The sequence below is a fragment of the Petromyzon marinus genome (assembly GCF_048934315.1).
Source record: "Petromyzon marinus isolate PM22_M1 ecotype Great Lakes invasive population chromosome 83 unlocalized genomic scaffold, UKy_Petmar_22M1.pri1.0 chr83_unloc.1, whole genome shotgun sequence".
Taxonomy (NCBI): domain Eukaryota; kingdom Metazoa; phylum Chordata; class Hyperoartia; order Petromyzontiformes; family Petromyzontidae; genus Petromyzon; species Petromyzon marinus.
In genome coordinates, this window is record NW_027422634.1 from 544,130 (window position 1) to 555,615 (window position 11,486).

At 59.8% G+C, this 11,486-nt stretch overlaps 1 protein-coding gene across 1 annotated transcript; it reads right to left on the minus strand.

The window, feature by feature from the left end:
- Positions 1-6,221: 6,221 nt before the first annotated feature.
- Positions 6,222-10,814, minus strand: LOC142908385 (DDB1- and CUL4-associated factor 10-like). The gene is made up of 2 exons (XM_076058959.1): positions 10,694-10,814; positions 6,222-9,465 (listed from the first exon to the last, which is right to left on the minus strand). Exon 2 carries the CDS (start codon positions 9,289-9,291, stop codon positions 8,980-8,982), a length of 312 nt encoding a protein of 103 aa, XP_075915074.1. The 5' UTR covers positions 9,292-9,465; positions 10,694-10,814; the 3' UTR covers positions 6,222-8,979.
- Positions 10,815-11,486: the final 672 nt, after the last annotated feature.

The following is an 11,486-nucleotide window of genomic DNA, read 5'->3' on the forward strand; positions in this document are numbered from 1 at the left end:
GGGGCTGATCTCCCCCTTCCCCTCCCCACTAAGTGGGGGCTGATCTCCCCCTCCCCACTAAGTGGGGGCTGATCTCCCCCTCCCCACTAAGTGGGGGCTGATCTCCCCCTCCCCACTAAGTGGGGGCTGATCTCCCCCCTCCCCACTAAGTGGGGGCTGATCTCCCCCTCCCCACTCCCCGCCTAGGGGCTGATCTCCCCCTCCCCACTAAGTGGGGGCTGATCTCCCCCTCCCCACTAAGTGGGGGCTGATCTCCCCCCTCCCCACTAAGTGGGGGCTGATCTCCCCCTCCCCACTCCCCGCCTAGGGGCTGATCTCCCCCTCCCCACTAAGTGGGGGCTGATCTCCCCCTCCCCACTAAGTGGGGGCTGATCCCCCCCCTCCCCACTAAGTGGGGGCTGATCTCCCCCTCCCCACTCCCCGCCTAGGGGCTGATCTCCCCCTCCCCACTAAGTGGGGGCTGATCTCCCCCTCCCCACTAAGTGGGGGCTGATCTCCCCCCTCCCCACTAAGTGGGGGCTGATCTCCCCCTCCCCACTCCCCGCCTAGGGGCTGATCTCCCCCTCCCCACTAAGTGGGGGCTGATCTCCCCCTCCCCACTAAGTGGGGGCTGATCCCCCCCCTCCCCACTAAGTGGGGGCTGATCTCCCCCTCCCCACTCCCCGCCTAGGGGCTGATCTCCCCGCTCGCCTTCCCCCGCTCAGCGAGTCCTCACCACCACCACCACCACCGCCACCACCGGGGGGGGGGGGATTTACGTGAGCCGTGTGGGGATAGTTAATAATAATAATAATAAATAATAATTATTATTAATAATTATTAATAATAATAATTAATAATAATTATTAATAATAATTCCCCCGTTGCGTCAACCCCCCCCTCCGCCCCGTGCCCGCTCGCCTCCGCCACGATGGGGCGCCGAGGGAGACGCCGAGGGAGACCTCAGACCATCACCACCATCACCACCACCATCACCACTCCTCTCTCTGTGGTGGTGATGGTTGGTGATGGTGGTGATGGTGGTGATAGTGGTGGTGATGGTGGTGGTGGGTGGTGGTGGTTGGTGGTGGGTTGTGGTTGGTAGTGGTAGTTGGTAGTGGTGGGTGGAGGTGGTGGGTGGTTGGTAGTGGTTGGTAGTGGTAGTTGTGTGTTAGTGGTTGTGGTGTTTTTCCCAACGCTTAACACTTTATTCAAGTCGAATCTTATCACCGAAGCCTCTCCAACTTCCCGCTGTCAGACTGCACGCGCGCTCGGTGACAAAGCACGCCCCGTATCAACATGGGGCCGGCGATTAATCGATTAATTCGCTGCCTTACACTTTGAGTGGACGCCTTATCTACACACACACATATACAAGAGGGGAGTTTGTGAATGTGTGTGTGTGTACTTCCCGACATGCAACAAATTTTATATTTTGCAACGCGGGTAGCTTCCAGCCCTGTGCACGATGCAACGCGTCTAAAAATATTTTTAATTTTTTATTTCGGGGGGGGGGGGGGGGGTTAATGGGGGGCGCGCGCAATGATGGATATGCTATTTGACGTCACGCCCGTGACGTCAGCGGCACGCGGCGTGACTGCTAACGTCACGGGAGCGTGGCTGGTGACGTCACGGTGCGTGGCTGCTGACGTCACGGGGGCGTGGCTGTTGATGTCACAGGGCGTGGCTGCTGACGACACGGGGCGTGCCCGCAGACGTCACGGGGCGTGGCTGCGCACGTCACGGGGCGTGGCTGTTGATGTCACGGGGCGTGGCTGCAGACGTCACGGGGCGTGGCTGCCGACGTAACGGGGCGTGGCTGCAGATGTCACAGGGCGTGGCTGCAGACGACACGGGGCGTGGCTGTCGATGTCACAGGGCGTGGCTGCAGACGACACGGGGCGTGGCTGTTGATGTCACGGGGCGTGGCTGCAGACGTCACGGGGCGTGGCTGCAGACGACACGGGGCGTGGCTGTTGATGTCACGGGGCGTGGCTGCAGACGTCACGGGGCGTGGCTGCCGACGTAACGGGGCGTGGCTGCAGATGTCACAGGGCGTGGCTGCAGACGACACGGGGCGTGGCTGTCGATGTCACGGGGCGTGGCTGCAGACGTCACGGGGCGTGGCTGCTGACGTCACGCACCCCCACCCACCCCCCCTCCCGAGCCGGGGGTTTAAAGTGTCACAGGAGGCAAAGGTGGAGGGGGCGGGGGGTGAATTGTCGCGTATGTCTGTGGATGTCTGTCCACGTGGGAGGAGGGGTGGGGAGGGGCTGGGTGGGGGGTGGGGAGGGGTGGGGCTTGGTGGGGAGGGGCTTGGGTGGGGGGTGGGGCTTGGTGGGGAGGGGCTTGGGTGGGGAGGGGCTTGGGTGGGGGGTGGGAGGGGTGGGGCTTGGTGGGGAGGGGCTTGGGTGGGGAGGAGCTGGGTGGGGGTTGGGTGGGAGGGGCTTGGGTGGGTGTGGGGGAGGGGCTTGGTGGGGGGGGAGGGAGGGGCTAGGGTAGGGGCTGGGTGGGGCTGGGTGGGAGGGGTGGGGCTGGGTGAGTGTGGGGGAGGGGCTGGCTGGGTGTGGGGGAGTGGCTGTGTGGGTGTGAGTGTGGAGTGGAGTGGCTGTGTGTGGTGTGGCTGTGTGTGGTGTGGAGTGGCTGTGTGTGTGTGTGTGGTTGACTGTGTGTGAGTGTGGTGTGGCTGTGTGTGTGAGTGTGGTGTGGAGTGGCTGTGTGTGAGTGTGGAGTGGCTGTGTGTGGTGTGGAGTGGCTGTGTGTGTGTGGTGTGGCTGACTGTGTGTGAGTGTGGTGTGTGTGTGAGTGTGGTGTGGAGTAGCTGTGTGTGTGGTGTGGAGTAGCTGTGTGTGAGTGTGGAGTAGCTGTCTGTGTGTGTGTGGAGTGGAGTGGCTGTGTGTGTGGTGTGGAGTAGCTGTCTGTGTGAGTGTGGTGTGGCTGGCTGTGTGTGTGAGTGTGGTGTGGAGTGGCTGTGTGTGAGTGTGGTGTGGAGTGGCTGGCTGTGTGTGTGTGGTGTGGCTGGATGTATGTGTGTGTGGTGTGGCTGGATGTTTGTGTGTGAGTGTGGCTGTGTGTGTGGTGTGGCTGGCTGTGTGTGGTGTGGCTATGTGTGTGGCTGGTTGTGTGTGGTGTGGCTGGCTGTGTGTGTGGTGTGGCTATGTGAGTGTGGTGTGGCTAGCTGTGAGTGTGGAGTAGCTGTGTGTGTGTGTGGTGTGGCTGTGTGAGTGTGGTGTGGCTGGATGAGTGTGGAGTAGCTGTGTGAGTGGTGTGGCTGTGTGAGTGTGGTGTGGCTGGCTGTGAGTGTGGAGTAGCTGTGTGAGTGGTGTGGCTGTTTGAGTGTGGTGTGGCTGACTGTGAGTGTGGAGTAGCTGTGAGTGGTGTGGCTGGTCCCCACGTGGTTGCCCTATAAAACTCAACGTTTCAGCGACTCACGCCGGGCGCGTCGTGCTGAACGCACCACGTGGTGCCGCCGAGCGAGCAACCCGACGTTCCAAGGCACCCCCCCCTCCGCAGGAGAACGTGTTTTACTCCACGGCAAAGAACCCACGGCTCTGGTTGAACCCGGGGGGGTTGCGATGGCTCGTTAGTTTATATATTTTTTTATATTTTTTATTTTTTTATATTTTTATTTTTTTACGTGCAGGTTACAAAACCGGCTCGGCTCCCCACTCTCTCTCTCTGGAATCGCCTCGCTGCCGCCGGAGCGGACGGGAGGCGATTCGGGAGTTGAACAAAGTTGCTGAGAAAAAAATTAAAATTTATAAAAATTAATAAAAATTAATTAAAAATATAAAAATAATTAAAATTTAAAAATAATAAAAATTTAATAAAATGAATATGTATTTTTAAAATAAAAAATAAATACTCATTGAAAATTTTTATTAATAAAAAATAGTAAAAATTATAAAAAAATAAAAATCAATTAAAAAATAAAAAATTAACAAAAATTTAATTAATAAAAAATTAAGAAATAAAAATAATAATAAATATAAAATTAATATAAAAAGCCAATTAATAAATAATAAAATAAAAATTACTAACAAGTAAAAAAACGTTGTTGTCTTTTTGATGTTAAAAAAACAAATAAAAAACTTATTTTTTTTCCTAAGGAGTTTATTATTGTTTTTGTTTTGAGACCGATCTTCGCGACTTTTACCGAAAGGCGCAGCAGGGAATGTGACCGGGCCTAACGCCAGCCCCACCAACCCCTCCTCCTCCTCCTACCCCCCGCTGTCTCACAGAGCCATCACGTGCTTGTCAACGCGGGCAGCAGCAGCAGCAGCATCAGGCAAGTGGGTGACTTCTACATCGTCGTCTTCATCTTCTACATCGTCTTCATCTACATCGTCTTCATCTACATCGTCACATTTTACAGCAGCCGCAGAGACACACAGAGACCCACAGAGACAGAGACACACAGAGACCCGTAGACACCCTCACCCACAGAGACCCACAGACACAGAGACACACAGAGACCCGTAGACACCCTCACCCACAGAGACCCACAGACACAGAGACACACAGAGACCCGTAGACACCCTCACCCACAGAGACCCACAGACACAGAGACACACAGAGACCCGTAGACACCCTCACCCACAGAGACCCGTAGAGACACACAGAGACCCGTAGAGACACACACCCACAGAGACCCGTAGAGACCCACACCCACAGAGACCCGTAGAGACCCACAGAGACCTACACCAGTAGCGACCCACTGAGACCCACACCCACAGAGACACACAGAGACCCACACCCACAGAGACGCGTAGAGACCCACACCCACAGAGACACACACCCACAGAGACCCACAGAGACACACACCCACACAGACCCACAGAGACACACACCCGTAACGACCCACAGAGACCCACACCCACAGAGACCCACAGAGACACACCCAGAGAGACCCAGGCCTGGTCTCCGGGCCTGGTCTCCGGCATGGTCTCCAGCCTGGTCTCCGGGCCTGGTCTACGGGAAGGTTTCCGGCCTGGTCTCAGGCCTGGTCTCAGGCCTAGTCTCTAGCCATGCCTCTGGCCTAGTCTCTAGCCAGGCCTCTGGCCTAGTCTCTAGCCAGGCCTCTGGCCTAGTCTCTAGCCAGGCCTCTGGCCTAGTCTCTAGCCATGCCTCTGGCCTAGTCTCTAGCCAGGCCTCTGGCCTAGTCTCTAACCAGGCCTCTGGCCTAGTCTCTAACCAGGCTTCTGGCCTAGTCTCTAGCCAGGCCTCTGGCCTAGTCTCTAGCCAGGCCTCTGGCCTAGTCTCTAGCCAGGCCTCTGGCCTAGTCTCTAGCCAGGCCTCTGGCCTAGTCTCTAGCCAGGCCTCTGGCCTAGTCTCTAGCCAGGCCTCTGGCCTAGTCTCTAACCAGGCCTCTGGCCTAGTCTCTAGCCAGGCCTCTGGCCTAGTCTCTAGCCAGGCCTCTGGCCTAGTCTCTAGCCAGGCCTCTGGCCTAGTCTCTAGCCAGGCCTCTGGCCTAGTCTCTAGCCAGGCTTCTGGCCTAGTCTCTAGCCAGGCCTCTGGCCTAGTCTCTAGCCAGGCCTCTGGCCTAGTCTCTAGCCAGGCCTCTGGCCTAGTCTCTAGCCAGGCCTCTGGCCTAGTCTCTAGCCAGGCCTCTGGCCTAGTCTCTAGCCAGGCCTTTGGCCTAGTCTCTAGCCAGGCCTCTGGCCTAGTCTCTAGCCAGGCCTCTGGCCTAGTCTCTAGCCAGGCCTCTGGCCTAGTCTCTAGCCAGGCCTCTGGCCTAGTCTCTAACCAGGCCTCTGGCCTAGTCTCTAACCAGGCCTCTGGCCTAGTCTCTAGCCAGGCCTCTGGCCTAGTCTCTAGCCAGGCCTCTGGCCTAGTCTCTAGCCAGGCTTTTGGCCTAGTCTCTAGCCAGGCCTCTGGCCTAGTCTCTAGCCAGGCCTCTGGCCTAGTCTCTAGCCAGGCCTCTGGCCTAGTCTCTAGCCAGGCCTCTGGCCTAGTCTCTAGCCAGGCCTCTGGCCTAGTCTCTAGCCAGGCCTCTGGCCTAGTCTCTAGCCAGGCCTCTGGCCTAGTCTCTAGCCAGGCCTCTGGCCTAATCTCTAGCCAGGCGTCTGGCCTAGTCTCTAGCCAGGCGTCTGGCCTAGTCTCTAGCCAGGCTTTTGGCCTAGTCTCTAGCCAGGCCTCTGGCCTAGTCTCTAGCCAGGCCTCTGGCCTAGTCTCTAGCCAGGCCTCTGGCCTAGTCTCTAGCCAGGCCTCTGGCCTAGTCTCTAGCCAGGCGTCTGGCCTAGTCTATAGCCAGGCGTCTGGCCTAGTCTATAGCCAGGCGTCTGGCCTAGTCTATAGCCAGGCCTCTGGCCTAGTCTATAGCCAGGCCTCTGGCCTAGTCTATAGCCAGGCCTCTGGCCTAGTCTCTAGCCAGGCCTCTGGCCTAGTCTCTAGCCAGGCCTCTGGCCTAGTCTCTAGCCAGGCCTCTGGCCTAGTCTCTAGCCAGGCTTCTGGCCTAGTCTCTAGCCAGGCCTCTGGCCTAGTCTCTAGCCAGGCCTCTGGCCTAGTCTCTAGCCAGGCCTCTGGCCTAGTCTCTAGCCAGGCCTCTGGTCTAGTCTCTAGCCAGGCCTCTGGCCTAGTCTCTAGCCAGGCCTCTGGCCTAGTCTCTAGCCAGGCCTCTGGCCTAGTCTCTAGCCAGGCCTCTGGCCTAGTCTCTAGCCAGGCCTCTGGCCTAGTCTCTAGCCAGGCCTCTGGCCTAGTCTCTAGCCAGGCCTCTGGCCTAGTCTCTAGCCAGGCCTCTGGCCTAGTCTCTAGCCAGGCCTCTGGCCTAGTCTCTAGCCAGGCCTCTGGCCTAGTCTCTAGCCAGGCCTCTGGCCTAGTCTCTAGCCAGGCCTCTGGCCTAGTCTCTAGCCAGGCCTCTGGCCTAGTCTCTAGCCAGGCCTCTGGCCTAGTCTCTAGCCAGGCCTCTGGCCTAGTCTCAAGCCAGGCCTCTGGCCTAGTCTCTAGCCAGGCCTCTGGCCTAGTCTCTAGCCAGGCCTCTGGCCTAGTCTCTAGCCAGGCCTCTGGCCTAGTCTCTAGCCAGGCTTTTGGCCTAGTCTCTAGCCAGGCCTCTGGCCAAGTCTCTAGCCAGGCCTCTGGCCTAGTCTCTAGCCAGGCCTCTGGCCTAGTCTCTAGCCAGGCCTCTGGCCTAGTCTCTAGCCAGGCTTCTGGCCTAGTCTCTAGCCAGGCCTCTGGCATAGTCTCTAGCCAGGCCTCTGGCCTAGTCTCTAGCCAGGCCTCTGGCCTAGTCTCTAGCCAGGCGTCTGGCCTAGTCTCTAGCCAGGCGTCTGGCCTAGTCTCTAGCCAGGCTTTTGGCCTAGTCTCTAGCCAGGCCTCTGGCCTAGTCTCTAGCCAGGCCTCTGGCCTAGTCTCTAGCCAGGCCTCTGGCCTAGTCTCTAGCCAGGCCTCTGGCCTAGTCTCTAGCCAGGCCTCTGGCCTAGTCTCTAGCCAGGCCTCTGGCCTAGTCTCTAGCCAGGCCTCTGGCCTAGTCTCTAGCCAGGCCTCTGGCCTAGTCTCTAGCCAGGCTTCTGGCCTAGTCTCTAGCCAGGCCTCTGGCCTAGTCTCTAGCCAGGCCTCTGGCCTAGTCTCTAGCCAGGCGTCTGGCCTAGTCCCTAGCCAGGCCTCTGGCCTAGTCCCTAGCCAGGCCTCTGGCCTAGTCTCTAGCCAGGCCTCTGGCCTAGTCTCTAGCCAGGCCTCTGGCCTAGTCTCTAGCCAGGCCTCTGGCCTAGTCTCTAGCCAGGCCTCTGGCCTAGTCTCTAGCCAGGCCTCTGGCCTAGTCTCTAGCCAGGCCTCTGGCCTAGTTTCTAGCCAGGCCTCTGGCCTAGTCTCTAGCCAGGCCTCTGGCCTAGTCTCTAGCCTCTGGCCTAGTCTCTAACCAGGTCTCTGGCCTAGTCTCTAGCCAGGCCTCTGGCCTAGTCTCTAGCCAGGCCTCTGGCCTAGTCTCTAGCCAGGCCTCTGGCCTAGTCTCTAGCCTCTGGCCTAGTCTCTAGCCAGGCCTCTGGCCTAGTCTCTAGCCAGGCCTCTGGCCTAGTCTCTAGCCAGGCCTCTGGCCTAGTCTCTAGCCAGGCCTCTGGCCTAGTCCCTAGCCAGGCTTCTGGCCTAGTCTCTAGCCAGGCCTCTGGCCATGCCTCTGGCCATGTCTCTAGCCAGGCCTCTAGCCAGCCAGGCCACTAGGTTAGCCCCGCGAGATAAGAAGCGGAGCTGGTAGAGGTCCACATGTCTCAGTCTCTAGCCAGGCCTCTAGGCATGCCTCTAGCCAGGCATCTAGCCAGGTATCTGGCCTAGTCTCTAGTCAGGCCTCTAGCCAGGCTTCTAGCCAGGCATCTGGCCTAGGCTCTAGCCAGGCCTCTAGCCTAGTGTCTATCCAGGCTTCCAGCCAGGCCTCTGGCTTAGTCTCTAGCCAGGCCTCTAACCAGGCATCTAGCCTAGTCTCTACCCAGGCCTCTAGCCAGGCTTCCAGCCAGGCCTCTGGCTTAGTCTCTAGCCAGGCCTCTAGGCCAATGTCTAGCCAGGACCGCGAGCTAGAAGAGTGGCTGGTGGAGGTGCACGTGCCCCAGCGTCTAGACTAGAAGCTGGGCCGCTAGACGCGCACATGCCCCAGCGTCTAGACTAGAAGCTGGGCTGGTAGACGCGCACGTGCCCCTAGCGTCTAGACTAGAAGCTGGACCGCTAGACGTGCACGTGCCCCAGCGTCTAGACTAGAAGCTGGACCGCTAGACGTGCACGTGCCCCAGCGTCTAGACTAGAAGCTGGGCCGGTAGATGCCCACGTGCCCCAGCGTCTAGACTAGAAGCTGGGCCGCTAGAAGCGCGCACCCGTGCCCTCAGCGTCTGGGCTAGAAGCTGGGCTGGTAGATGTGCACGTGCCCTCAGCGTCTAGACTAGAAGCTGGGCCGCTAGACGCGCACCCGTGCCCCCAGCGTCTAGACTAGAAGTGTGGCTGGTAGATGCCCACGTGCCCTCAGCGTCTAGACTAGAAGCTGGGCCGCTAGACGCGCGCGCCCGTGCCCTACAGCGTCTGGGGCTAGAAGCGCGGCTGGTAGAGGTGCACGTGCCCGCTGAGGCAGCCCGTGGCCAGCTGGCAGTGCGTGGGCGAGAACTTAGCGGCGAGTACAACGTCGCTGTGGGCGTACAGGCGTCCCAGTTCATGCATTTCCCCGGCTCCTCCTCCTCCTCCTCCTCCTCCTCCTCCTCCTCCGCCACCGCCGAGGTCCCCGCAGCGAGAGTCCCGGGCCAGGAGGCGGACGCCGCGGCCGTGCGGGGAGCCGACGAGGCGCCCGTCGCCGCTGAAGCAGAGCTCCTTGATGTAGCCGCGGCCCACGTTCGCCTCCGCCATGAAGTGGCTCAGGCGGAGGCGGCCACGGGGGCGGAGGCGGCGGCTGCCGGAGGTGGAGGAGGCGGTGGAGGAGGAGGCGGTGGAGGAGGCGGTGGAGGCGGTGGAGGAGGCGGTGGAGGAGGAGGCGGTGGGGCCAACGCCGGGGTTGTCTTCCAAGTCGTAGATGCACGTCCACTGTGGTGGTTGGTGGGGGGTGGGGGGGGAGATGGTGGGGGGTTGGGGGAGATGGTGGGGGGGGTGGGGGGAGATGGTGGGGGGGGTGGGGGGAGATGGTGGGGGGTGTGGGGGGGGATGGTGGGGGGGGGGGGGAGGTGGAGAGAGATGGAGGGGGGGGGGGAGAGGTGAGTGTGACGAGGTGAGACTGGTGATGGTCCCCTCACCCCACCCCTCACCACCTCCTCACCCCCCTCCTCACCCCACCCCTCACCCCCTCCTCACCACCTCCTCACCCCCCTCCTCACCCCCTCCTCACCCCACCCCTCACCACCTCCTCACCCCCTCCTCACCACCTCCTCACCCCCTCCTCACCCCCTCCTCACCCCCTCCTCACCCCACCCTCACCACCTCCTCACCCCCTCCTCACCACCTCCTCACCACCTCCTCACCACCTCCTCACCACCTCCTCACCCCCTCCTCACCACCTCCTCACCCCACTCCTCACCCTTCCTCACCCCACCCCTCACCCCCTCCTCACCACCTCCTCACCCCCTCCTCACCCCACCCCTCACCACCTCCTCACCCCCTCCTCACCCCACCCCTCACCCCCTCCTCACCCCCTCCTCACCCCACCCCTCACCCCCTCCTCACCCCCTCCTCACCCCACCCCTCACCCCTTCCTCACCCCCTCCTCACCCCCTCCTCACCCCACTCCTCACCCCACCCCTCACCACCTCCTCACCCCCCTCCTCACCACCTCCTCACCCCCTCCTCACCCCACCCCTCACCCCCTCCTCACCCCCTCCTCACCCCCTCCTCACCCCCTCCTCACCACCTCACCCCCTCCTCACCCCCTCCTCACCCCCTCCTCACCACCTCCTCACCACCTCCTCACCACCTCCTCACCCCCTCCTCACCCCCTCCTCACCCCCTCCTCACCCCCTCCTCACCCCCTCCTCACCCCCTCCTCACCCCCTCCTCACCACCTCCTCACCCCCTCCTCACCCCCCTCCTCACCCCCACCCCTCACCCCCTCCTCACCCCCTCCTCACCCCACCCCTCACCCCACCCCTCACCACCTCCTCACCACCTCCTCACCCCCCTCCTCACCCCTTCCTCACCCCCTCCTCACCCCCTCCTCACCACCACCTCACCCCCTCCTCACCCCCCTCCTCACCCCGCCCCTCACCCCCCTCCTCACCACCTCCTCACCACCTCCTCACCACCTCCTCACCCCCCTCCTCACCTCGTCGTGGTTGTGACTGCAGCGGATGAGTGCAGCGTGGCCCAGGGGGTGAACTTGCAGCGAGGTGATGCAGCTCCCCCCCACAGCCCCTCCCCCCCCATCCTCCTCCTCCCCAAGCCCCTCCCCCTCCTCAAGCCCCTCCCCCTCCTCCCCCCCAAGCCCCTCCCCCTCCTCCTCCCCCACTCCACCAGCCCCCACCCGCGTGGCCCATCCCCTCGCCGACCTTCGACCCCTCCTGGGGGGCAGCTCGGGGGTGAGCACCTCCAGGCTGTTCCTCACCGTCACGTCTACAACAACATCAACAATAAACAACAATAAACAACAATAATAAACAACAACCAACAACAACAATAATAAACAACATCAACAATAACCTCCAGGCTGTTCCTCACCGTCACGTCTACAACAACAACAACAATAATAAACAACAACAAACAACAACAATAATAAACAACATCAACAATAACCTCCAGGCTGTTCCTCACCGTCACGTCTACAACAACAACAACAATAATAAACAACAACAAACAACAACAATAATAAACAACATCAACAATAACCTCCAGGCTGTTCCTCACCGTCACGTCTACAACAACAAACATCATCAACAACAACAACATCAACAACAACATCAACAATAACCTCCAGGCTGTTCCTCACCATCACGTCTACAACAACAACAACAATAATAATAATAATAATAAACAACATCAACAATAACAATAATAAACAACAATAACCTCCAGGCTGTTCCTCACCGTCACGTCTACAACAATAAACAACATCAACAACA

Bases quoted from the DNA above. Each gene is read 5' to 3' on its own strand.
- LOC142908385 (XM_076058959.1), bottom strand. From the start codon at position 9,291: ATGGCGGAGGCGAACGTGGGCCGCGGCTACATCAAGGAGCTCTGCTTC.